The following is a 27,914-nucleotide window of genomic DNA, read 5'->3' on the forward strand; positions in this document are numbered from 1 at the left end:
GTTATTACCTCCCCATTTTATAGAGAGGAAACCAAGATACATGGAGATTACCTCACATGCTCAAGGTCACAAGGTGGGTCAGTGGTAGAGTCAGGACTCAAACATGGGCCATCTGACCTCAAGGCCATGGCCCCAACCATAAGGGGTAATGACGGCTGCACTACACTCTTCCCCGTGTAGCTCCACCTACAGGTTTGAGCAGACCATCCACCGATTCCATTTGGAACCCAGGTTTGGGACATTTATTCAAACATTGCAGTTTCTTCTTTGGGAATTCATTTTTCAAGTTGCCACAACATAAGAAAATGCTATTAGAATGCTGCATCTGCATGTTGGGAGGAAAATAAACACCTTTCTTTTGAGATCACACAGGAGGAGAGAGGTTCAGATAGTATACCACTTGAGAGGGGGGAAAAAAGAAAACAAACAAACAAAAAAATCACTCAGACAACCGTTTTTGAGTTCAGAAACTGCTTTTCAATTTTTTATTAAAACATAATTCTTCAAAGAGTATAGAAATACACCTGGCCATGACCTGTTAGAAGTCAACCAACTGCTTCAAACATACATAAGTAACATCTATCAAATTCCGGCTCACCAGAATTTATTAAGTTGTACATATATGTTATCAGAATGACACCAACATGGCTACATTTGACCGATTCTTCTAAAGTGGACACAAGTTTCTGACAGGTTATGTTTCCCCTTGATGAACGCTGTAACAACTGTGACGGTTTGAAAGATACGCTTGAAGGGCCACAACGGGAAGCATGAGGGCAAGGAGCTCCAGAGCGCACACAGGGGCCCCGGGAGAGGGGGTGGTGGGCCCCTGTTTCCGCTGTGAGCACACAATGCTTCAAAGAAACGAACACAAAGAGGAAGGCACTCCCTCCTCTGGACAAGGGTCTTTGGGTTCACATTCGGGAATCACAAGACAGCACACCCAGGAAAGGACAGGAAAAGGAAACTCCCTACACATAGTCTGACCTTCCTACGAGGGACAAGGGCCTGTGTGGTTCAAGGAGAAGATCCGTGAGGACCCCTTCCGTTGGGATGTGTTCTTTGCCGCTGAGGATGCCCCCTCCCCTGAGGCTTGCTCAAGGCACTGGATTGGCTCCCTTCCATACTATGAACAAGAACAAAACGCCCTCCAGAGAAGAGCAGACCTGGCGCTTGATTTGCTCTCCTTAAGAGTGAAGTTTCCTTTGTGGTTTGAATTCAACCTGGTGAAGCCCACTCCAACGTAGACTCGAATTGCTGTGAGAGCCCCCAGGCGGCTGATCAATTGAGGACACTGTCCTCCCTCTTCTGTCCTGTCTGGCTCCTGCTACAACTTCACTGGGAAGGAGTAAGTGGAGAGCTCACCTGGGCTAGGTATTGCCTTGGCATTGTACAGTGATGAATTCCTTCTCCATGTTCTGTTCCTCCTTCGTGCCCAAAATGAAGGGAGAACCACAGTCGTACAAACAGACTGAAAATGAGACTGGCGATGCATGGGGTCTGCAGTCCTCCTTGGAAGGGAACCAACTTTTCCCACTCTTTTGGGCAGACTCACTTTTCCTAATCAAGTATTTTTAGCTTGACGTTTCCAGAGGACCCCGTTTACCCTAACTTTGCCTTTTTAAATGACCTTTAATTCCAGAAGTTGGCACAAACCTTTTTCAATACACTTTACCCCTGCTGATTGCTGCATAAAATCTTTCACATGAGACCATGTGGGAAGAGAAAACTCTACAGAGTGTGGATATTTCTCAGTCTTTCTTCTCCACTTCTAAGCTTCTCTCTCATTTGTTGAAAAAAACACAGCTTAAGGGGGAAAGACATGATTAAAGCTTGCAGTGTTTTCCAATCAACACTGCAGACTTCTCTTTCTGAGGCCTTAGTGATGCCCGGAGATGGTCAGGATAATCAAGGACAGAATATCTTCCTAATCCCTGGGCACATCTATTGCCATGTCTGTCAGATGGGGCTGCAATATTCATTCATCCCTCACCTACATCCCAGCAAAGGAGATGAAGGGCATCGGGAGAAACTGTGAGTCATGTGATCAGGCTGTCCAGAAAAAAGGTATCAAATGCCAAGGTTCTATCTTCCCTAAAGATACAGATCAATATAAACCATTTTGAATATTTGTCATTTTAAAATCGATCAAATAGGCGTCTTCTTGTGGCCGCACGGCTCCATAATTATCTTGGGCTTCTCTTAGAGTGCCCCTGCTTCCTTTGAACTCACAGACATTCTTCTCTCCGTGTATTCTTTGCAGGGCCCGGAACTGAGATATCCCCAGAAAATGCACACAGAGAACCCACCCAAGACCTGTTTCCCGCTACCCAGCTTTCGTCTCCACAGAGAGAAATGTGGACTTTACTGAGGATCACTGAGATAAATATATATATATGTATAAATATATATATATGCCCTCAATAAAGAGGACATCCGATTTTATATAGATTTCCCTCTCATTCAAAAGCATCCGGCCCATAGAGGAGGAATCAACCCATACTGGGTTGCAAGGAGATCAGACAAATCATAGGCCCAGTGAAGGGAGGGCAGGAATGTGGAAGGTCTGTTGCTTCCAGGGATTTACAAGACTTGCTAGGAATCCACCTTTGGGAAGATGCTCACTTTATTGTTTCTGCTCATCTTCCGTTCCACCCTGCCTACCTTGGGCATCTTTGTCTGGATCAGCTCTTCCGGGGTGTTGCCCAAGGGGGGAAGCAGCCTCTTCTTGCTATTTCGGGTCTCCGAGAGCCACTGTGGAGGCAACTCAAATGGCCCAAAGCCGAATTGCAGGGAGTACCTGTCAGGGAATGTCTCAGGTTCCACAGGGACTGCTGGTGCCACCTGGGATATAGAGTCCACGGTGCCCGGGGGTGGTGCAGGGGTAGCAAACCGCGGCCCCTGCTCTGCCTCCAGGCAGGTGGGAAGTAGCTCCCTGGCCTGGAGGTCAGCTGAGCCGGCATACTTGGCTTCACTCTCTTCCTCGTCATCTGTGGGCTTAAAGATCTGCTGCTGCCCAATGTGGAACATCTCCAGGAGCTGGCTGCCCGAGCGCATGCTGGGCTCCAGGCTGGCATCGGCCACCCCGCTCCCTGTGCCCACCACATTCCGGCGACTGTAGCGGTGGTGCAGTTGTACCAAGGTCCCTACCAAGCACTTGCGGATAGATTTGTTCACAGTAAGAAAGAGCACAGGGTTCGCCAGCAGAGAGACTTTGGGCAGCCAAATGGCCGTGAGCAACAAGAAGACAGAAGTGTTGGGAACATTGAGCACAGTCTGGTAGACAACCAGTGTGGCATAGGGCACGCTGCATAAGATGAAGACCATCACCATGGACAGCAGGGTGGCGTGCAGCTCGGCCTCCCGCTGGGAGGCATAGGGGATAGAGATGGTGTTCTGCGGGGTCCGCAGCGCTGCTATGATGACCTTCTTCTTCTGGCTGGCACTCAGGGCCCGGCGGATCAGTATCAAGAAGAGGAATACCACGGCCACAGGCACGATGACCGTGGTGATGTTGTAGACCAGAACGTACACCAGGTGGCCCAACGAGTTGCTCCAGACTTCCGTGCAGGTGGACATGGCATAGATGTCAGCCACGTTGGTCACCGCAAACACAGGGACGCTGGCCACCACGGCATGGGCCCAGATGTAGATCACTAGTTCTCGGGACTTTGCATCAGATATTTTTCTCTCCAGAGGATAGAGGACTGAGTAGTACCTGCCAAACGCACAAGCAAAATTCGTTTCACAGAAGATACGCTTTAATTAGGGGAATCTATATTACTAAAAGTAGGAGAGAGGAAAGAAAGGGTCCATTTCTTCTATTCTGCCTAAGACAGAGGAAACCACTGGGGGAATTAGGAAGCTAGACCTTAAGTTTTGAGGATTTTGCTGTACAATTCACAGTTAGCTTTATAATTATTGCCACCAGGACTAAATCCAAAAGAGTGCCCTCAATATAAAGGATATGTCCCTCTGCTGGAAAGACACCTCTTTTTCAATTTAAGGGTGAAGGGTAATTTGTAAAAAAATTTTTTACCTGGGCTAGAGGAGCTTGAGGGCAATTTTCAAAGCCACTAAGAGAAAGGAAATGTGTCTGCACACAAATCCAAAGGAGACTCGTGCCACAGTGGATATGCACGGATATCACTAGCATTTACAGCCACCTGGGGCAGAAGAAGCCAGTGTGAGGGAGGGACTCTGACAAAATCCTTCCACAAGATCAATTTGACTGAAAACAATCATGCCTGCTCCATCGCCATTGTTCCCATGATAATCGCTCAGTATCCCTAAGAGCAATTAATAGACTTAAAATGCCTGCATGATTAGATTTTTGTTAAAATCAGGGAAGACTTTTTTCCTTCAAGCTTGACTTGATTATTCTATAACCACCTAATCAGAATTCCAAAAGCACCTTGTTTCAATATCACCTTGTTTCAATATCACCTATGACTGGGGGAAACGGAGTAATGTGTTAGACTCTAGAACCACATCTGTCACGAAAGGGCAGCCAGCAGCCCTCAGAGATATGGCGAGTTTCTTCACCTTAGCTCGGCCCACGTCTGTGCAGTCAGCTAATGCTGGAGTCGACCTTCCAACCCTATTAACATGCATTCCCTCATGGGGCCAGCTGAGCAGGCGTGCCTTCTGTCACAAGGATTTCTGAGCACTACCTATCTGCTAGGTATTGTGCCAGGCACTAGAGTGCAAAGATGGAAGGACGCACGGGAATGTTTCTTAACTAAATGGGGAAAGGCGGCATGTAAACAAACAATTATAACCGAGCAGATGATGGCTCTACTGGAGGGACGCACAAAGGAGGTGGGGAAAGGGAGCACCTGGGAAAATGTCAAGAGCAAGCAGCCCTGTGGTGGAGTCTGGCAGGGGACAAGCTGTGGGAGAGACGATGCAAACACAACACAACCACGGATGACCAGAGATGGATGGAGTGCAGTAAAATGTGTTCTAGATCACTTTCTGGGAAGGGAAAAAAAAAGAGAAAGAAATGTATAAGTTATGCACGCTCTCAGTTGTTTTTCTCTGAACACAGAGAAGCTTTTCTAACCACCGCTCAGTAAATCCAGTGTGGTGGCCCCACGCCCACGCATGAATACATGTCCACTGTCTCTGATTCCCATTTGCTAAGTGACAGGTGACAAACCCAGGCTTCCCGTCATTTTTGATTCTATTCTAGGTTGGGAAATAGACCGCAGCACAAGCACAGAGGCTCATATACATCATTTTGTTAGTATGTGCGTCTCTAGAGGATGATGCGGGAAGTGTAGGTGGCCTCCCAATTCACTTGCTGACTTGGTGCCACGAAACAAATATCTGGGAAAGAAGTGAGAGAAAGAACTGTTTTCCCTTTGTCTTCATGCACAACAAACCTATACTTTCCAGTAATCTGCATCTCTGAATAATGAAATAGGAATTTACCAAACTTGCTTTTCTACTAAAAGAACTTGCTTATCTTTTTTAAAAAATTAGGAATTTTGGATTAATACAATATATAAAATAGATAAACAACAAGGACCTACTGTGTAGCACAGGGAACTATATTCAATATCTTATAATAATCTATAATGGAAAAGAATCTAAAAAAAATACACACACACACACACACACACACACATATATATATAACTGAATCACTTTGCTGTATACCTGAAACATTGTAAATCAACTATACTTCAATTAAAAAAAATAAGAATAAAAGACACACTTAAAAAAATGATGGCAAAAATACAGTAGATTTTCTGCTGGAAAGAAAATAAGGATTTCTTATTATTTGCATATTTTCTTGCCTAAAACCAAAGGCTCAAAATAACCCACAGGGATTATTGCATTGCTTCCAGGTAGTATAGCAACCTGTCCAGAATAATGTGTTCCCACTCTTGTTGAATCCTATTCTTAAAAAACCTTCAGGATTCATAGCAGCATTATTTATAATAGCCAAAAAGTGGAAACAACCCAAATGTCCATCAACTAGTAAATGGATAAACAAAATGCGGTATATGCATACAATGGGAATATTATTCGGCAATAAAAAGGAATGAAGTAAGTTAAGAGAGTAGATCATGAGTTCTCATTACAAGGAAAATAAACATTTTTTGGTATCTATATGAGATGATGGATGTTAACTAAATTTACAGTGAATCATTTCACAATATGTGTAAGAGAAGTCATTATGCCATATACCTTAAACTTGTACAGTGCTGTATGTCAACTATAACTCAAAGGTGGAAAGAGAAAAAAAGAAGTACTGATGCCTGCTATAACATGGATGAACCTTGAAAACATTATGCTGAGTAAAAGAAGCCAGGCACAAAAGAACACATATTGTATGATTCCACTTATATGAAATGTCCCCCCATACAGAGACAGAAAGTAGATTAGTGGTGGCCTCGGTCTGGGAGTGGGAATGGGGAATAACTGTAAATGAACACAAGGTTTCTTTCTAGGGTGACAGAAATATTCTAAAGTTCAATTGTGGTCATGGCTGCACAACTGTACATATACTAAAATTCATTGACTTGTACATTTTAAATGAATTTTATGATATGTAAATTATATCTCAATAAAACTATTAAAAAAAAAAACCGTCAGGAAAGAAAAGCCCACCATGTGGACTGCAGACATAAGACCTCACCAAGCAGGTAATAAGGGGCCTCCAGAAAGACACACCTGCCGTGAACACAGAATGGATCAACACAAAAAGCATTAGGAGGGGCTTCCCTGGTGAGGCAGTGGTTGAGAGTCCGCCTGCCGATGGAGGGGACACGGGTTCGTGCCCCGGTCCGGGAGGATCCCGCACGCCGTGGAGCGGCTGGGCCCCTGAGCCATGGCCGCTGGGCCTGCGCGTCCGGAGCCTGTGCTCCGCAAGGGGAAGGATGGGAAGAGAAAACAAACACCATCACAATATAAAACCTTGGAAGTAAATGCTCCAAAGGAATTCTGGTGCTATCTGGCCAGGTCCAACAGGGCTGTCTAATCATTTGTTAAATAGCCACTGAATTGTTCTCTTGTTCTTCCAGAAATGTTTTCATCCTCCATCAAAAGGCCCTAATTGCAGAGTTAGCAATCTGATGAACAATCTACTGCAATTTGCAATGCAAATACCACTAATTCCAACCAAGCTGAAACTATATCACGATCCAGCTCTGCCCCAGCATCGTCATGATGTAACCTCCCCAATGCCGTCTTCTGTGAGGCATCTGTTTCAGCAATCGACTCTCTTTCTGTTGACAACAAGCAGATTAAAAAGCAGTATTTGGAACACTGACTATTCACTATTTGCTTCGTGATGCTAATTTTTCAATACACTTAAAAAAAAAAAAAAAAGTTGCACCCCTGGCTACCTGATCTTACCTGTCCAAGGCAATGGCAGGGAAGCTGAGGATAGTCACAGAGCAGAAGACTTTGTGCAAAAACTTAACGACCTTGCAGAAGAGCATGGTGTAGATCCACCAGCAACAGTGAGGACTGGTACTGAGGATGATGTCGAAGGGCACGCAGACCAGGCTGGCACAAATCCCCGAGCAGGCCAGGTTTTTAATGAACCTGTTGGTGACAGATTTGAACACGGTTGTGCGGCAAGTCGACCATAACACCATGAAGTTTCCTGGCCAGATAGGCAAAAATAAAAACAAACAAAAAAAATGTTTAAATAAAAAGAAAGAAGACAAAAAAGAAAGAAAGAAAATATAGGTTAAAAAAAAGATTGAAAAACCATAGTTAAGAGATCATTTCAAAGAACTTTAAAGGCATAGGATATTGTCAATTTATGTGAAATTATTAAATCACTTTCATAAGTATCAAAAAGTCTAGAAGAATTTTTTAGCCATGAGTTTTATTTAATTTTAGGCATAATCGTATTATGATGATGATTCTGTCTCACCTGAGTATAAACAGTCAGCTAGGGATTACTTAACCTCAGCCAGTCTACTCTAACCAAGTTTGCAAATGACCTCGCCTTACCAAACTCTGTAACAGAAACAGGACGAAAGCCACACATGTGGCTTAAAATTTCCTAGTAGTGATATTTTTAAAAAGTAAAAAGAAGCAGGTGAAATTTTAATAGCGTATATTATTGAACCCAATCTATACCAAACATTATCATTTCAAAGTCATCATTACTTTAAAAAGTATTAAAGTAATATATTCATTCTTATTTTTGTGCTACATCTTTGAAATGTGGCGTGCGTTTTTTTTGTTGTTGTTGTTATTTATTTATTTATTTTTGGCTACGTTGGGTCTTCATTGCTGCGCTCGGACTTTCTCCAGTTGCAGTGAGTGGGGGCTACTCTTCGTTGTGGTGCACGGGCTTCTCATTGCAGTGGCTTCTCTTGTTGCGGACCACAGGCTCTAGAGTGCAGGCTCAGTAGTTGTGGCGCACGGGCTTAGTTGCTCCGCGGTATGTGGGATCTTCCTGGACCAGGGATCGAACCCATGTGCCCTGCATTGGCAGGCAGATTCTCAACCACTGCACCACCAGGGAAGCCCCTGGTGTGCGCTTTTTAAATTGAAATATAATTAATATATAACAGTGTATTCTTTTTAGGTGTGCATGGTGTATGTTTTATTTTACACTTACAACACATTTTCAGTTCACATTCGTCACATTTCAAGGGCTCCATAGCCACATGAAGCTGGCGGCCACTGGACAGGCCTGCACTGTTCTAGACCTTTAGTGTCAATAACACACTTGCCTGTCCGTCTCTGAGCATCTTCCTCCTGTGGCTTCCACAGGCCTACAGCCTCCTGGTGTTCCTCCCACTTCTCCCAGGCCCTGGCTGCCCCAAGTCTTCTTCACCAGGCCCTTCCCCATCCTCTCTCTCCAGCTTCTCCCTAGGTTAAATCACCCATTCAGGTGGTTCTCCACTGAAATGCTGGTGACTCCCACATTCATGGCCCAGACTAGGCCTCTCCTCTCAACTCCGGACTCCTGTCCCACTGAACATCTGATTCTCCACCCCTTCTCGGTCTGTTCTGCCCACCCATTGTCCTCCAGAGCCTACACAATCCAGGGCCAACCTGCCTAATCTCACGCCACGCTGCCCCTGGCTTGCTGGGCACTGGCTACGCTGCCCTTTTTTTCTGTTCTTGAAACACAACGAGGCTGATCCGGTCTCCACGCCTGTGCACAAATTTTTTATACTGCCTAGCATGGTCCTCGTGTGTCTGATTCCTTTTAATCCAGGTCTTAGTATAATTGCTGCCTCCTCAAAGAGGCCTCCGCAAACCATATTTTTATTTTAAATACTCACTGCTCCTCCCTCCAGCATACTCTCTTATAATATCCTCTTGTGGCCTTCTCAGCTCTTATCATAATTATTAATTTGTTTACTCATTTTCCCTTCAGTTCATGAGGATAAAAAAACATGTCAATCTTGTTCACTATTATAACTCCACTGCCTAGTTCAGTATCTGGCACAGAACAAGCATTCAGTAACTATTTAGATGAATGAATTTGAAAGAGGACAAACAGTAATCAAAAGTCCCTGCAGCAAGATAACCCGTTTCGTAGTAGGAATGTCATGAGAGGCTATTCTGAGTCAATAGTTCCCAAACCTCACTATGCATCAGAAGTACTATACCAGACATCCTGAATCATAGTTATAGGTATAGAACTGGGAACCTGCATTTGTAACAAGCACTTCAGATAGAGTTGGCTCCCAGACTGAAGTTACAGAAATGCCACATCTAGACAGAGACTGTAGCCTTTCATCCCCAGAGTCTCACAGGGCCCAAGTCGTCAGGTATGCTGGGCAGCCTACGTTACCAGGGGAGATCTTACCTGGTGAAAGATCCAGGTCCACATGGCCAGTCAGTCATGACCCAAGGACACTGCTCTCTCCTGGGCACAGGCACACAGAATGCCCTCTAATGACTGAGGCAACAGCTCAGCCTCATGCAGAAGGACAGCATGGTGCCAGGGGAGGGGAGCACAGGGCTCAGGGCTGCAGCCGAAGCCACTACCAGGAGCTGCCTCGCTGCCTCAGATGCTGACATAACTTACTGTCAAGAGTCTCTTTGCAGACACAGTAGTCTACAGCTACTTCTTATCTGCCAGAAAAAAAATGGGCACTGCATTTAGGTAAGTAGGCCAGCTGCCTCCAGGAAATTCTCTACCAAACTTTCCTTACATAAATATGCTGACTCAGTGAGATGAAATTCACAGTGTGAATATATACACACGTTTGTTCAATAGAAAAGCTGTTTATACTAATGTTACCACCTCAGGCCCCCTCAAGCTTTCCTGTCACCAAGGTTACAGACAGCAATAATGATATATTTGAAGCTCCATCTATATGGGGATTTTTTTTCCCTGGCCTTTCCCACTGAAATACAGATTAGGATCTGGCTGAAGCATCTTTCCTCACTTAAGTTTTACAGATAGGACTGAAAATCTGGTAACCATCTAATAATGAAATTGTCCACTTAAAGAAATCTGCCATAGGGCTTCCCTGGTGGTGCAGTGGTTAAGAATCTGCCTGCCAATGCAAGGGACACGGGTTCAAGCCCTGGCCCGGGAAGATCCCACATGCCGTGGAGCAGCTAAGCCCGTGCACCACAACTACTGAGCCTGCACTGTAGAGCCCACAAGCCACAACTACTGAGCCCACATGCCACAACTACTGAAGCCTGAGCGCCTAGAGCCCGTGCTCCGCAACAAGAGAAGCCACGACGATGAGAAGCCCGCGCACCGCAACGAAGAGTAGCCCCCGTTCACCACAACTAGAGAAAGCCCGCGCACAGCAACGAAGACCCAACACAGCCATACATAAATAAATAAATAAATAAATTTTTTTTAAAAAAAGAAACCTGCCGTGAGGAGAGTGTCATAGTATCTTCAGTTGTTAATATCGGGGCTGTCTCCAGTCCACTAGGGGACTTCCTATAAAGACCATCCTTCTGCTTTATAAAACAAGACCCACAGGATTTTCTATTTCTCTATCACTGTTAATCTTTGTCGCTTGGTAGGTTACACTGAATAAAACATTTTGTATAACAAACAGGAAAATTCATTGCAAAGGAGAGGACAGGCTGTGTGCCAAGGTCTCTCATGCATACAGCAGATTTCTTTGAAACTAATGTCCATCATTACCCTCATACTCTAACTCTCTTATCTTTCTCTCTCCCTCCCAATTATGTCAGGCACACTTTTTTATTGTATTTTTCTTAAATCATACATTTTATTAGTAAGTCCACGCTTGCGAATGAGGAAACTTATTTTCAATGAGTTATTACTGAAAAACCCGAGATGGCTATAATCACATTGTATCTCCACTTACTTATAAAACTCTACGAGGCATCTGAAGCCTAATCCCTTTTCCTAAGAACCTGAAGCTAAAGAAGCCTCTATGTTCTTTCCCTTCTTTAAACCACCTCTCGTCTTCACTTAAAAACTGACTCATTTGGCTCTAAGAACCCAAATTAGAAAAAAGTATCAGGAGAGGAGCACCCACACTCAAGATCTGATTGGCCACACATTAAAAAGAAAAGTGTGTGTGTGTACACATGTGTGTGTGTGTATACACACAAAAAAACAAAATAATTACAGACTTGATCATTTAATCTCATGAGCACTTTAGATTCTTCTTAGCTTTACAAGGTACATCAAGGATAACTCAGCATATATTTTAAATAACACAGTATTCAACCTTGAGATACTTTTTAGTTTAGACATCATGGTCTAAATCACCCAACCCCCTTTAGAAATGATTCAAGTTCTCTACCCATTCTTCCTCCTTACATATTCCCATTATATTTTCTAATGCTGGATTCCATGACAACATTCAGTGCCAGGGCTGTGGGCACAGCAACACAATTAGTACACACTCACAGCACACACAACCAAAGGGGAGTAAGAAGTAGAGCATGATGGCGCTGGTAATACAAACCTACTCTCCCTGGGACTGCTATTACTCTATCATTACTCCTCATCTAAAATACAAATCAAGGTTTCTCTTTACACAGTATAATCTGATAACAGACAATGCATAAAAGGACAAAAAAGAAAGTAAAAATTACCCACCCCGTGATAACTAAGTGTAAACTTTAAGTATTTATCCTTCCAAACTTCTTTTTATGTATACGGACTTTTTGATCATGCCAGTGGGACCAACTACTCACACTGCTTTTTTAGATCTTTTTCCGTAACAACCACCTTTCTATACAATAAATAAAAATAGATCTATATCATCATTTTAGCAGCTTCATAAAAGCAATAGTGCTTCTCTGGTTATACCCTAATGTATTTTGTCTATTGCACATTGATGATTTTTTTTTAAAGCTGGTTTCAATACATCTCTATTATACAATGTTGAGATCAACATCCTTACATATTTAAGTTCGGAGGAAGTGAACTGATTATTTACTGAAGATAAATTTCTAGAACCAGAAGTTCCGGGTCAAAGAGCTTACACATTTTTTATATATATTGCAAAATGACCCTCCACAAAAGTCATATGAGAGAGGTGCTTCCCCATATGCTAAAAGTTCTGCTGTCTCAGTAAAATATTTGGAATTTTGCATACTTCCTCAATCCTACGATTCATATTTTCCTTATTTCCAGAGAATTTTCATCCATTGCCTCTGAATCTTGCCCTATCCTTTCTCCTTATTATCTTCTTCTGGAATTCTTATTAGATTTACGTTAGGCCTCATTCTAGTCTCTTAACCTCTCATTCATATTTTCCATTTTCCATCAATTTATTGTCTTCTGCAAACTGAATGCTATTTCTCATGTCTTCCTTCCATTTTATCAATTCTCAATTCATCTGGAAGTAATCAAACCATCATTCTTTCTTTCTTTCTTTTAGCTTCTTGGGTAGTAAACTTTTTGAAATTTGTATTTGGGTCCACTTCAAACTGCTTACTCTTTATTCCTAGTGTCTAGTTATTTTACTATGGCTCTTTTCCTTCTTTAATCTGTAATCATGTTTGTTCTTTTGGCTGTGTTGGCTCTTTGTTGCTGCGCGCGGCTTTCTCTGGTTGGTGGTGAGCGGGGGCTACTCTTCGTTGCGGTGCGCGGGCTTCTCACTGTGGTGGCTTCTTTTGCTGCGGAGCACGGGCTCTAGGGTGCCCGGGCTTCAGTAGCTGTGGCTCATGGGCTCTAGAGCGCAGGCTCAGTAGTTGTGGCACACGGGCTTAGCTGCTCCACGGCATGTGGGATCTTCCTGGACCAGGGCTAGAACTGGTGTCCCCTGCATTGGCAGGTAGATTCTTAACCACTGTGCCACCAGGGAAGCCCCTGTAATCATGTTTTTTAAATGCTTGTACTTTCTTTTAGATTATTCTATTGTTTCTAGTTCTAGATGTGTTAATTTTGCCATTTGTTGGTTCTCCTGGCCCTCCTTTTATGGTTTTCCTCACATGGTTTTTAATGTCCAGTTATGAGCTCATAGTATATGGGGGTTGTTTTTCTGTGGCAGGCTACAGACCCTGGTTGTGGAAATGTTTCAAGTGGCTAGCCAAGCACATATTAGTACTTTGTTGCACTTTCATGTGCAAATCAAAGATAATGCAGTTGAAAGACCATTCTGAGAAAGGTTTAGTGTGTGGGGAAATTTTTACCCTAGGGAGACGCAGGATATTTTAATGACTAAGAGCACAGACCCTGAAGCCTTACTCCCAGATTCAAGTCCCAGCTCCACCACTTACTAGCTGTGTGATCATGGGTGAATTAACTTCTCTGTGCCTCAGTTTCACCATCTGTAAAGTGGACATAATAACAATGCCTATGTCCCAGGGGCATTGTGAGGATTTAATGAGCCCATACAAGTAATATAAGCACAGCACTTAGAACAGCTTCTTGTGCCTAATACATGCTACGTAAGTAGATATGTCACTGTTATTATTAGTTGCAAAAGTTTCCAAGGAAAGGTCTGACAGAAGGGAAACAGTGAGAGGCTGGGCCAGAGGAAACGAAACCTGGAGCTGTATATAGAGAAGATAGAAGAGGACAGGTCCCTAGAAGGACTTGGAAGCAATCAGGAAGAAGAGACAAGGTAGGACTGACTGGCCTGCAGGTTCCACATGGAACACTGGGTTCTGACAAGGAAGAAACTCCTAGGTTTACCCTGTGGAGGTCCCTTGGGTGGTGCTGGCAAACTCACAGCAGACTGTCCCATGGGGTCATGATGGGTGCCTGGGACTATCGTGTTTGAGTAGTTGTGACAACTTCAGAGCTCCGTCCTCAGGCCTGTGGCACACACACAACTTGTCTCTCTCCCTCTCACTGTTGTCTGGATTCAGTGACTTCACTAAAGCCTTGTCTCCCTGGCAGGGGGGGCAGGGGCCGTTGCAAGATCTGCTCCCTCCTAGAATGTCCAGCCTCCATTTGAATTGCACGTGACAGGTCTCAGACCAAGGACATCTCTTCTCCAGATGGAGTCCTGCTCCTAGAATCCATCAAGCCTATCATAAGACATTCCAGACACCTTACAGGAATCTTGTAGCAGCACACAAACATGATACATCTTAATAAAGCCCCAGAGTGAATTAAAAACCCAAAGGGTCAAAAAAAATCAAAAAAGGAATCAATGGTCTTGACATCGTTTCATTAAGAAAAATGAAAAATCTCAAAGTGATGATGACTTCCTAATGTTTTCAATTTCAATAATCTAAACAGCTTGAAACCATCAAGAGATTATTTGTATCATTATGGGAAAAGTTTTAAAAATGCTATCTGGCCAACGATAATGGTACAAGTAATAAAACAATGATTATAACTATACTTTATCATTTGCTTTAAAAACTTTTTAAAACATTAATAATTACCCACCATCTTCCCAATAGGTAGCCACTAAGCACTCTTGTGCATTTAGACACACAGGTTGAGCAATTAAGAATTTTAATCAGAATTTAAATTTTGAAAAAGTCTATTCAAAATTATTTGGAAAAAAAAAAACTTCAATTGGCCCTTGAACAAAGCATGGGTTGATCTGCATATAACTTATAGTCAGCCCTCCACACTTCCTCCACATCCATGGATTCAACCAACCATGGAATGTGTAGTACTATAGTAAATATTTACTACTGAAAAATATCTGCATATAAGTGGACCCACGCAGTTCAAACCCATGTTGTTCAAGGGTCAGCTGTATTCAGTTTCTTACCACCTTTCTAGAAAGTAAAGGTGTTCCTGAATATCTGAGGGCATTTCTCCATTTTATTTAGGTATGGTTCAGAGGTAGTTTCATTATGACACTGATTTTTGCAAAGAGTTAGTTTTAAGAGAATGCCAGGGCTTCTCTGGTGGCGCAGTGGTTAAGAATCTGCCTGCCAATGCAGGGGACATGGGTTTGAGCCCTGGTCCGGGAAGATCCTACATGCTGTGCAGCAGCTAAGCCTGTGCACCACAGCTACTGAGCTCTAGAGCCCGCAAGCCACAACTACTGAGCCTGCATGCCACAACTACTGAAGCCCACATGCTGCATCTACTGAAGCCTGCGTGCCTAGAGCCTGTGCTCTGCAACAAGAGAAGCCACTGCAATGAGAAGCCCGTGCACCACAACGAAGAGTAGCCCCTGCTCGCCGCAACTAGAGAAAGCCCACATGCAGCAACGAAGACCCAGGGCAGCCAAAAATAAATAAATAAAATAAATAAATTTATTAAAAAAAAGAATGCCAGAGGGCGAAAAATGCGAGATTGACTAATTAAACCCATTTTGAAGAAGAGGAGAGGTACAACAGTAACTTGATTAATATTACCAAAGCATTCAGTAGTTCCCTACTGCCACTAGGAAAAAAACAAATGCAAACTTCTCAACATCATACAATACCCTTTAAGATACGACCCCTGGCTGCTCCCAAGCTTACTACCCAAAGTTACATCATTATGATAGAATGAAATACCCCTGGAAATCTAAAGGGCAAATCCACATTTTTCTCTGAACCCTTAAACCTGCTGCCTAAGCAAAACCCTCAAAGGAAACTCCCTTTCATTAGCAAGAGTGCGAGAGAGAGAGAGAGAGAGAGAGAGAGAGAGAGAGAGAGAGAGAGAGAGAGAGAAAGCAAAGGTAAGACAAGATAGGAATAAAGAACTCCTCAGTGTAGAGAAGGCAAATGGTACCTGACAAGTTCAAAAACAAAAAAGACACTGTTAAGCTCTGTGAACCTGGGGACACAAATATTCAAACTGAGTTACAAAGTTCACACTTTCAAAGGAAAGCTTAAATAGTTCTAAAAATGATTCTATTTTATTCTGATTTTTAAAAAATCTTTCTCCCGTTAATCTATGTGGGTAAATTTCCCAGCTACCCAGAGAGTCAGCACTGGCAAGGTGATAAGTAGCTTTTTGCCACTGGTATTATTATGAATTATGGCCGCAGCAAGAACGGGGAGGAAAACAAGCTTGTAGCCAGAGCACTGTGCCTGGTGGTTTTCAATACAATTTGCTCTTCCTCTGAGTCTAAAAGTTTGAGCCTTTCCCTCACTAATGAAGTGTCAATTTGCTGTAACTTGTGATTAAACTATCTAATATCTGCCCAACTCTTTTTAAACTGATCATTATTAGCGTGAGAAAACTGTTACTTTAGTTACAATTAATCTGATTCCAGAGGTTGTTCTGAAATGACACAGAAGGTTCCAATTAAGCAGGAATTGGATTAGCAGGAAGAAGCTATGTAGTAAGTTTATTAAAATTCATGGTGAATTTCAAATAATTGCTTTGAATGAAAAGCATCTTATGAAATACATATCCCCAATCTAACCTTGGATGGTTTCCCCTTAGAATACGTGTTCCCAATGAATAATTCAGATAAAATATTAATAGGATTCAGTTTTGTAATACATAAGAATATAGAAAGAGACTCCAACAATAGCCTCTTCCATTCAACTCCTGTGAGGTTGCACAAAGAATTTTAGGTGAGTCTGCAACAAATGTGCATATGTTTTAGCAACAATGGTATCCCCAAAGGTAAGGCAGACCATATAACTCAATCAAGACAAAGAGATCCCAGTGACCACAGCCACTGGGGTTCTCTCATGGAAGTTGCAATGCCCCTGAAACTAGCTCAATCTCTCACATCTCTCAACACACAGCAAGATGCACACAGATCTAAAAGGTAAGAAGAAAGACTCACAAAATCTGAAGTTGATAACTGTCCCTTTCTTTTTCTTTTTTTCTTTTTTTTTTTTTGTGGTACGCGGGCCTCTCACTGCTGTGGCCTCTCCCGTTGCGGAGCACAGGCTCCGGACGCGCAGGCTCAGCGGCCATGGCTCACGGGCCTACCCGCTCCGCGGCACGTGGGATCTTCCCGGACCGGGGCGCGAACCCGTGTCCCCTGCCTCGGCAGGCGGACTCTCAACCACTGCGCCACCAGGGAAGCCCCTGTCCCTTTCTTTGACTACTGAAATTTTTTCCATATAAACTAACCAGAAAATTTTCATAACTTCACAGGATTCCTTGCTCTCCGATCTCTCACATTAAATAGGTTAACCTCCCTGAAAGGTATATTATTCCCTGAAAAAAAAATATGGCAAGAGTCTCAGTATCATTGGCCCCATCTAACTGTGACAGCTTCGAACCTTTAATAACCACAAGCTCCATTTCCCCCTCAGTAGGTGTATAGAGAAAGCTTCCAGGGAAAAGGAGGAAACCAGTTATCAAACTCTCTCTCTCATTACACAAGCTCCCCCTGGATCTGCATGCTAACAAGATATTCCTGATTAAGTGGAGGTGAAGTAGTTCACTGCCTTAAATGTCTACGCCACAGGCCATCCTACTAAGAGGTTCTTGTCTATATTAAATTGCTTATGTAGTCTTTGAAGGCAGGGTCTGCATCTTCTGCAGCATTCATATAGCATTAGCCTAGAGGGGTTATTTCTCCCATAAAATAGTGTGAGATTACGAAGCCTGAGAAGAACCTTATCTGGAAATTCTGTTGACCCTCATGAGCACGAACCATGGTTTTGTATCTAGGAGTTGCTTCATAAATACCCAGATAAATGAATGAATAAAAGCTTGAAGTTCAATGTGACTCTATCAGAATTATCAGAATGTTTTTTCTGTGTACTCAGTTTTTCAGGTACATCTATTGATGTCAACTGCCTCTGATCAACAAGCTGAATGTTTACTATCTCCCGATCGCCAGCACACAGTGTCAGATCAGCTTGAGAGTGATGTATTCAACGATATACCACACTATACTATAATTAGTCTAGTGAACGTGCACAGAATACACATGCGTTCTATTCTCCTACGCCCTCAGTTCCAGTAACTACAATTATGCAGTCTGAAAGGGAAAATTATGTTGGAACTATTTCCAAAGAACACAAGGGTAAGATAATTAGAGGGCTAAGAAAGGAAAGTGAGCCCAATCCTGCTTCAGTCCACGGGGACCCAGCGTGGCTGATGTGAGGTGGAGGAATAAGATTTTGGAAATGAGCATCCCTTATTCCTTACGATCTGGCACAATCTGACAATGACATTAATTCAGAGTTGAAAGCTCCATTGCTTTTTTTTTTTTAGCTGAGTTTGGAAGGAGAAGGGGAGAGGCTGGAGGGTGAGGGGCAAGAAATGGCAATTCTAAACCTTCTTCTAGCAGATTTCAGGCCACTCCCTCACTAGTGGGGAGGTTCCATCTGCTCTAGAATAGACTTTCCCATGTCTCCTTCACCACTTTCTCCAATTCCTGCAAGGAAAGAGGAGGCCAGCAGCAGAGGGGTGTTTGTAGAGTGAGGAGCTGGGATCAGGAGAGCCAGAGCAGCAGATGGTATAAGAGCTGGAGGAAGCCAGACCCAGGCCAGGGCCAGAGACACATGGTCAAGGCAGGAAAGGCTCTGGAAGGAAGTGATGGATCTGAAAGTCAGAGCTCGGTGGGGAATAGAACACAAGAGACATTGAAAAGATGAGTTACAGCACACAGCCCATCAAGGCCCACCAACAACGTAAGAAAATGAAATAAATGCTCAGATAAAATACTAGGAGCCAAGAGCTCTGTAAGAAGCGGGGATTGGCATATGGGTAACATGGAAGGAGCTTGATAAGTGAGACAGCCTCAGTCTAGACTCTGAACTTGGATATGACTCTTTGTGTGGCAAGAACTGAACTAATAAGATGTATTTAGGGGCCTTGCAGGTGTAACACGATTTTGGAAATACCTGTAATGAAGGGCACGTGGATGGGCAGCAATAACACCTTTCAGAAAGCAGATTCTTAACATTTCTCTTTCTCTCTTTTCCCCTTTTTCTCCTTCAAGTAGTAGCAGAGGATGGAGAGAGAAGAGAAGATGACAAAAATTGAGAGCAAAATAATAGGGAGAATAATTGCAATTCCATTTATCTCCACGCCAAGACCTAGCTTGTACGTGCATTTCCCAGTGACTATTTAAGGCAACCAAGGCCTTCTGTGCCTGAATATTCATTAGTCACATTGCTGAAAACTGGACAAAAGGTTTCTTTTCTTTGTATCACATTCCAAGAATCCAGGATTCATGATTATGGTAACCACAGTGATACAGATAAACAGAGAAGGAGAATTCTCCTTTAGCATTTCATGAATAAGCAGGTTCCAATTCCTGTATTTTTCCTCTAATATTTGCTGATTTGAATAACACTGAGTCACTTACCGTGTAATTTTCCTGCTGGTTCAAAATAAAATCAGCATGAAATACTATTAGCTTGTGTAAAGCACTAAGATCAATGAAGAGATGTGACCTCTTAATTCCCCATTATGAAACAAAAGGCCAGGGGAAGCTTTTTTTTTTTTTTTTGCGGTACGCGGGCCTCTCACTGTTGTGGCCTCTCCCGTTGCGGAGCACAGGCTCCGGACGCGCAGGCTCAGCGGCCATGGCCCACGGGCCCAGCCGCCCCGCGGCACGTGGGATCCTCCCGGACCGGGACACAAACCCGTGTCCCATGCATCGGCAGGTGGACTCCCAACCACTGCGCCACCAGGGAAGCCCCAGGGGAAGCATTTTTTATCTTGTGAGATACTGATTTTCCTCTTTGTGTGTTTGTAAATTACTGGCTTTCAGAGTGTAGTCAATGTCACTGATTCAATGTGAATGAAGTAAATAAGATAAAATATAAAATCTGTTCACTTTCATTAAGCTCCAGTTTCCATTAGTCTTGCCTCTGACATTATTCTTATAAAGGTTTAAGCATGCAAACACCATGGCCAAAGGCAGAACATTGGCTAATAAATATTAGCCAACAAATTTTAATATTACCCCAAGGAAATAAAAGTGAGCATGTATACAATGGTCAAGGAAACAGTGACCAGCTACAACATTTTAAATTGTCATTTTTCCAATTAGAAACTCTACAATGCTTTAATAGGAATAAGAATGTAATCTACAACATTTAATTGACTTTATATACTCACATAAATGGAAGGAACCTGGAAGAGTCATCTACACCTCCTTGTTTCCACATAAGACTATGTAAATCTTGTGCAGAGAAAAGATATTTTTGCTAACTGTTAAGACTTCTGGGAAAAACAATACCTTCAGGCCCCCCTATGGTAATCAGCTTCCAAGATGGCCAGTGATCCCTGCCTCCTGGTATTCCTGTCCCCACGTAGGCTTCTCCCACAACTGAATAGGTAAACAATGGGATGTAGCAAAACGACAGTGAGACTTCCAAGGTCATAAAAGACATTGCCATAAAAGACACTGTCTTAATCTCTTGAATCACGTGCCTTGGGAAAAGCCAGAAGATTCTGGCTACTCATTACAACCTCTGCGTCTCCTTCCTCTACCTCTCAGCTTTTTCACAATGAAAATAGCTTTAGTTTATTTCTTTTTTTTTAAGATTTATTTCTTTTTTTTTTTATTTTACTTTATTACCTTTGGCTGCAACCGGTCTTAGTTGCGGCACACGGGATCTTTGTTGAGGCATGCAGGATCTTTTGTTGCAGCGTGCAGGCTCTTCATTGTGGCGCGTGGGCTTCTTGCTAGTTGTGGCGTGTGGGTTTTCTCTTCACTAGTTGTGGCGTGCAAGCTCCAGAGGGCATGGGCTCTGTAGTTTGCGGCACACAGGCTCTCCAGTTGAGGCGCATGAGCTCAGTAGTTGTGGCACGCGGGCTTAGTTGCCCTGTGGCATGTGAGATCTTAGTTCCCAGACCAGGGATTGAACCTGCATCCCCTGCACTGCAAGGTGGATTCTTTACCACTGGACCACCAGGGAAGTCCCAGCTTTAGTTTATTTCTGAGTGTTTTTTTTAAACTAACACATGTTCACTATTATAAATTCAAATGGTTCAGAAAAGTATAGGAAGAAAGAAAAATCACCTGGAATCCCACCACCTTAAGATAAACATGAAACATGATTAATATTCTGGTCATCATCTTTTAATACACCTCTATATGTGTATAAACACAATTTTATGTAAACGGTATACCATTTGTACATACTGTTCTTCTTTGTGGACACTAGTGTGATTTTCTCACTATTTATTCGTAAATTTATATGCTGTATTTAGACATATATGAATATATCACAGTTTATTATTCACCCTTTGTCCTCTAGATGGGCATTCACTTTGTTTATGAGTTTTTGCCATTATAAATAATATTGCAATAAATACTGTAAATATATGCTTATTTTCTGGTGTTTATATTTCTGTGACATTGATTTCTCCTTTCCACCAGCAATGTGTACAGAACCTTTTCCTCCAAAATTTTTGCCTATAGCAGGCGCAATCACTTCTCATGGAGTTTTGCTAACCAGTGGGTGAGCAGTTATATAAAGATCCAGAAGGGGTAGTCCCTGTGCCCAGTGCCCTAGGCTTCATGGATGAGGCATCACTGGTAGGGCATATACTTTTCAGAATGGGTTACTGTTAACATTTCTGGAAAGCACTTCAGCCAGTTTGGGGTTGAACACTGCTCTAGTCCACCATAAGCTCAGTAACAGGTCTACTTGGGTCAGGCAGACCTTCGTACATCATGCTCTGTCTCCTAGATTACATACACTGCCTCTGTGGGGGGCAAGCACCCCCAAGAGTGTTAGCATGAATTGCGCTGGGGTGCCTACTTCACCAGCCAGATAAGGAGGACAGAGTGGCAGAAGAGGGAAAAAGAGAAAAACCTTAGGCCTCAGAGGAGAGCTGCAACCCACAACAAATCAGTCCCCAGAACTGTGGTACAAATCTGATCCAAGAAACATCCAGTCTGAGCAAGCCAGAGCAGAACAAGGAATGAGGAATTAAAGGTACCGGCTAGAAGTAGAAATGGGAAGTCACTTCTAGAAAAACTTACTATTCAGCAAAGGACACTGAGAGGGAGTATACTTCTGGAAAAAATTTCCATAGCTGGAGTAAAGACAGGACCCAGGGATGCTTGAAAACTAGAAAAACCTCAGGAAAGGGGGACCACACAGGAAGGTGGACCTAGTTTTAGCAAGGAAGGTGCAAGAAAGGCTCAGAAGCTGCTGGGCCCTAGGAGTCCTTAACTCTCCAGGTGCTCCTCTCTCTAAGCCCGACATGTTGGCCACTGGAAGGTCCTCCCCTGCTGCAGGGGGCTTCTACAGGTTCTGCAGAGAGCAGGGTAGAGCAAGGCAGCACGCCCACAGCGTGACCACCGCAGAGCTGGGGCAAAGCCAGAACACCCACAGCATCTGTGCACACACATGTTTCCTTCTTGTTCCTGTAACCTTTCCAAATGGCATTTACATGAAATCCATCTTTTCGATGGTTTTTAATTCATACGGTGCAATGAGCTTCTATGATTAAAACCCATCATGCTCATTAAAGCTGCTTCTTCAGCTCTTGCCTGGAGAAAACTGAAGCCTGTGGAGGCCTGAAAGCAGTTGCAAATGTGCCAGCAGGGTCAGCGTCCAAGAAAGACCACTGACCACTGACACAGGGTATCCTCAGAGAATGGCAAAAAAAAAAAAAAAATTAAAATTAAAAGGAGAAAACATTTCCCACCACTAGTTAGCGAAAATAAAATTTATAAGATCAAGTATTAAAGGGTATGGGGATATAAACATTTTATGGTTTTGGTGGGCAAGTAGATCGCTATAGTGAATGAAAAGTAACCTGGCAGTATCTACTAAACGCATGTTCCTTGACCAGTCCTACTTTTGTGAAACTATCCTACAAATAAAAGAATCAATATATAAGGCTGTACATTGAGCTATGTTTGCTGAAGGACTGCTGACCATGACCTCAAGATTGAAAACAACCTGAATGCCCATCATTAGGATAAACTGTGGCATGTCCCTATAGGAAGGTAGAGAAATATATAGAAAGATACACCCCAGGCTGTCAACATTGATTACTTGAAGCAAAGTGGAATGGGCGGATGGCATAATACACGTGTGTAACTTAATTTGTTTCTAAACTAAAGAAGTGAAAGGGAAAATATGTTTGCTCACACACACCTCTCTATGTCTATCCAGCCTGGTATGATGCTGAAGACAGTCTTCAGCTGACTGAAGACAGTCAGCTTTAGGGGTTAATTTTTCTATTTCCAAAAGTCTACTGTTAAAATGCAGATATTTCTGGGTTTTTGGCCCTTACCACCTGGGGAAATGATGTTTTGCTCGCTTTCCGGCAGTGATAGCAGGCTGAGGGGAACTTCCTTTCCTAGGACAGGTAGGCACCTATGTGGGGAAGAGAGGGGCAAAGGCACTCCCTGGCTCCTAGCCTGACAGACATGCGCGTTGCTGACACTGAGGGAGAGACACTGAGAGGAGAGGTGGATGGGGCCGGCGTTTCCCACCTTTGCCTGAGGCCACTGTGACTTTAGACGCTGCTCAGGCTTCCTTCCTGGTTCACTGAGGGTGGAGTTGGCCCTCTGCCAGCTAGAAGGGCAGCGGACAGACGGGGACCTTGAGGGGTTCTGGGGGCGCACAGACTAAGCATCGCCTGAGACAGTAACAGGGATCAAAGGTGCCAGACATGGTTTCTTGCAATCAATTCGGGGAGCAGGACAAGTAATCATAAAAGTGTGATTTTCCTCAGCTCCAATAAAATGAAAATGCCTGCCTTTGTTGTGAAGAGCCAGGAGACTCAAAAAAAAAGAGTTAGAGGAGACATCGGCATGCCCCACGGGCAAACAAACCACTGCTTCCAGCCTGATGCGAAACTGAGGATAGAGGCGCTTCAGCCTATACGAGAATATAGCAACACTGCCCTCCCACCACATCGCCTGTGGGCCTGTTCGTCCAGGCTGGAGTAACTGGAATGGAAGCAGAGGGTGCTGATGTTGGGAAGAACCGACGGCTCACCAGCATTCAGCGAGCACTTACTCCCTAAGGCTTTGCATGCACCATGCGCACTTTATAAGAACCCCATGAGATAGGTTCTATTTAATCCCACTTTACAGATAAAGAAACTAAGGCACTGAGAGGTTATGTCATTTGCCCGAGTTTATAGAAATAAGAAGTGGTAAAGCTGGAATTTAGTCCCAAGCAGTCAGACTCCAAAGTCAGGATGAAACCACCGCACCAAACTGCCTCCGTAGGAAGAGACAACACCTGATACTGCTACCTGGATGCTAAGAACAAGGACCGAAGATTCATTCCCAGAAATTACCTCACCTCTGGTGGAATGGATTTATGAAAAACCGTGGCTTAACGAAGGAAGCTATGAGATGAGAAAAAAATCCCAAAATTCCAGGTGAGATGTGCGTGCAGGAAACAGGGAGTTCACAAGCATAACCAATGTTCTGGGGTGGAATCTAGGAAGGTCTTATAGAGTGAGGTTGCAGCTGTCTGCAGGGAAAAGTAACTCACCCTGGGATGGCAGGGTGAGCTTAGGACACACCCAGGAGGGACTTGAAAGTATAAGTTGCTTGACGGACTGGTCAACAATTAAAATGAGAATTAGTAAGCCAAACCTATATGGTAGAATTTGTTTAGACTACTTTCTCTGTTATACTGCGTAGTCACTTATTGCTTTGACTTTATTGGCACTGCCCTCACCTCACCTGAAAACTTGGCAACCTGGTTTTACAGCTCCAACACACAGACTTTAACCATCTCCCTCAAGAACGAAGTTGGCCCCTTTCTGAGTCCCCATCTCTCCTCTCTGAGCAGGAACCACTCTGCTGCCTACCACATCCAGCAACTCTACTCCTAAGCATAGACCCAAGAGAAATGAAATCACAGGTCCACAGAAAAATTTGTACACAAGTGTTCATAGCAGCACTATTCATAACAGCCCCAAAGTGGAAACAACCCAAATGTTCATCAACTGACGAACAGAGATAATGTGGTATATCCATACAAAGGAGTATTATTCAGCCATAAAAAGGAATAAAGTTCTGATACATGCTACAACACGCATGAACTCAAAAACATATGCTAAGTGAAAAAGCCAGTCACAAAAGACCACATATTATATGAATCCAACTGTGTGATATGTCTACCATAGGCAAGTTCATAGAGACAGAAAGTAGATTAGTGGTTGCCTAAGGCTGGGGGTTAAGGGGCAATGGGGAGTGACTGCTAATGAGTATGGGGTTTCTTTTCGGGCTGAAGAAAATGTTCCAAAACTGATTGTGGTGATGGTTGCCCAACTCTGTGAATATGCTAAAAACCATTGACTTGTACACTCTAAAGGTGAATTGTCTGGTAAGTGAATTATGTCTCAATAAAGCTGTTACTGAAAAAGAAAAAAAAAAAAGGCTCAGTCAGTGTGTGCCTGAAGGTGTGGGGCACCGAAATGAGGGAAGACTTTTTTTTTTTTTTTGCGGTACGCGGGCCTCTCACCGTCTTGGCCTCTCCCGTTGCGGAGCACAGGCTCCGGACGCGCAGGCTCAGTGGCCATGGCTCACGGGCCCGGCCGCTCTGTGGCATGTGGGATCTTCCCGGACCGGGGCATGAACCCGCGTGCCCTGCATCGGCAGGCGGACTCTCAACCACTGCGCCACCAGGGAAGCCCGGAAGTTTTAATATGTATTTAATTACACGTCCCTTAAAGGTTGCGTTGAGTGACTGTTTTGCAGGGAATGTGGTCTCCTGAATCAGTCAGAATATAAAGACAGCTGGCACAGAAATGTGTCTGGCATCTCAGACATGGGCTCCAATTTCATGCACCCGAGGAATGTGACATTGCTCCCTCACTGGGTGAGCCTCCTGCTCCTCGGGAAGCCACAAAACAGGGCAGCAATTAAACATACGAAGTGTTTTGCTTTGAAGATATTCTCTCTCGTTCTCTCTCCCTCCCTCCCTCTCTCTCTCTCTCTCTCTCTCTCTCTCTCTCTCTCTTTCTTTCCCTCACTAACCCGCTCACACGCATACACAGGGAAAACCCATTTTCTACTACTTCTCCCCAGATGTTATAGTAGAAGTACCCTCTCTCTGTCTCCTCCTTTCATAGTTCAGCAAACAGCTTATTCATTTCATAAGAGCAAACCTGTTGCAACCCACTAATAACAAATCACAGGCATAATTACAACCCCAAGCCTAGCATAGCTAATTCTCTTACTAAAAAAAGAGTCTGGTTGTGAATATTTTTCATAAAATTAAAGGATAATTACTTAGAGTTCCAGATCCACTGATGGGCAAAAAGCTATAAAATTAAGGTGAAAACAAAAATCTTACGTTCCACAAAGATTTATTATGGGGAAGAAGTCAACCAACTGTTCTCCATTTTCAGAGGCTTGAACAAGAGAAAACAGGAATCGATTGCATCAAAGATACTTTTTTAAAAATAAAAAGTAATATTTTGTCCTTAAGGATGCTTAAGCCCTTGAATAAACTTCATGGAAAGGCTATGAAATCTCCCTTCCTTTAGGGTTGTATCATTGTTATCACTTAAGGTTAGATTTGGCTAAACAAGAAATAGTAGCATAAGCAAGGCAAAAAAGTGTTTCTGTCTCATATAAAAATCCAGAGACTGTCCAGGGCTGCTTACAGAGGTTCTGCCCAACAAAATCTTCAACATCTTTCCAGTTCACCATTCGACCATCCCCAATAGGGGGGCCCCATTTCTCATAGTCCAAGGTAGCAACTAAAACTCCTTGAAACACATCAGTATTTCAGGCAGCAGGGTGGAAGAAGGGATGAAGCTGGGAAAATGATAGCACGTGTCAACTGTCTTTAAGGAAAATTTCAGGAAGCTATCATGTGATGCTTTGCACTGGTTACAGGACCACACTGGTTGCCATGGAGCCCGTCTTTACTCTGAGTAGCCTGTGCCTATCTAAAAATCAGGGTTTCCATTGTTATGGAAAGAGCAGGAAAGGCTGCTAGAGAACAACGCTGTCTCTGCCACTGTCCTCAACACTCATCTCTTTTACTTTGGGCTGTTACTTCAAAAGGCTCTTCTTTTTATAAAAAGTCTAGAGAGAGAGAGAGAACGGAATTTTTCACACTTTGTATACTCAGAGACATTTAAGTACCTCCCTATTAGCTACACTTTGGGATAAATTTTTACCTTTGTTCTTCTGCTTTAGGTTTGAGAAGGGATGCAATTATCCTAGCCCCAAAATAGTCAGAATATTATCAAGTAAGTACAGGATAAATAATCAATAAATAAAACTATAAAAATTATATAAATAAGCAAAAAAATGAACAAACCAAAAAAATCCTTATTGTCAAGACCTTACACTTAATGCACACCTGAGGCAGTCCACGTGTGACATCAAACAACCACTTAAATGGGCTACGCTGCTGAATCTGGTAGGTTCCAGCTGAACTCCTTGGGCAGAACCAGCTCTTAGAGAGGATGTTTTTATTTGCAGTAACTCATGTAGGTCCAGACTATCAATCTCCAGGACAGTGGAGAAAGTGGACTGTTCATGACCTCTGTCGGTTTTAGATGAGTAAACTTTGGTTTAAATTACTCTGTTTTAAATCATGTATAAAGTGCTTTATATATATGTGTATATATATATAATTATAAATACAGATATATAGTTATTGTCTTAACAGATAGATTTTATTTATTAATAATTAATAACAATAATAAGGACGTAATAAATACTTGGCCCTAGAGACATATACAGATT

At 43.1% G+C, this 27,914-nt stretch overlaps 1 protein-coding gene across 4 annotated transcripts in view; it reads right to left on the reverse strand.

Annotated features, from left to right (window-relative positions):
- Positions 1–474: 474 nt before the first annotated feature.
- Positions 475–27,914, reverse strand: part of GPR176 (G protein-coupled receptor 176) — an 89,684-nt gene continuing 62,244 nt past the window's right edge. Inside the window, exons 1-4 of one of the 4 annotated variants that reach the window (XM_073800727.1) lie at positions 20,799–27,672; positions 19,111–19,201; positions 7,369–7,560; positions 475–3,718 (exon numbers count right to left, since the gene is read on the reverse strand). In XM_073800727.1, coding sequence (XP_073656828.1) covers positions 2,596–3,718; positions 7,369–7,560; positions 19,111–19,201; positions 20,799–20,850 — 1,458 coding nt within the window. In that variant the 5' untranslated portion in view covers positions 20,851–27,672 and the 3' untranslated portion in view covers positions 475–2,595. Of the gene's footprint in view, positions 3,719–7,368; positions 7,622–19,110; positions 19,202–20,798; positions 27,673–27,914 lie in introns of those variants that run through there. The other 3 variants (XM_073800728.1, XM_073800729.1, XM_019935273.3) reach the window with 3 other exon arrangements.

This window comes from Tursiops truncatus, chromosome 2 (genome assembly GCF_011762595.2).
Source record: "Tursiops truncatus isolate mTurTru1 chromosome 2, mTurTru1.mat.Y, whole genome shotgun sequence".
NCBI lineage: Eukaryota > Metazoa > Chordata > Mammalia > Artiodactyla > Delphinidae > Tursiops > Tursiops truncatus.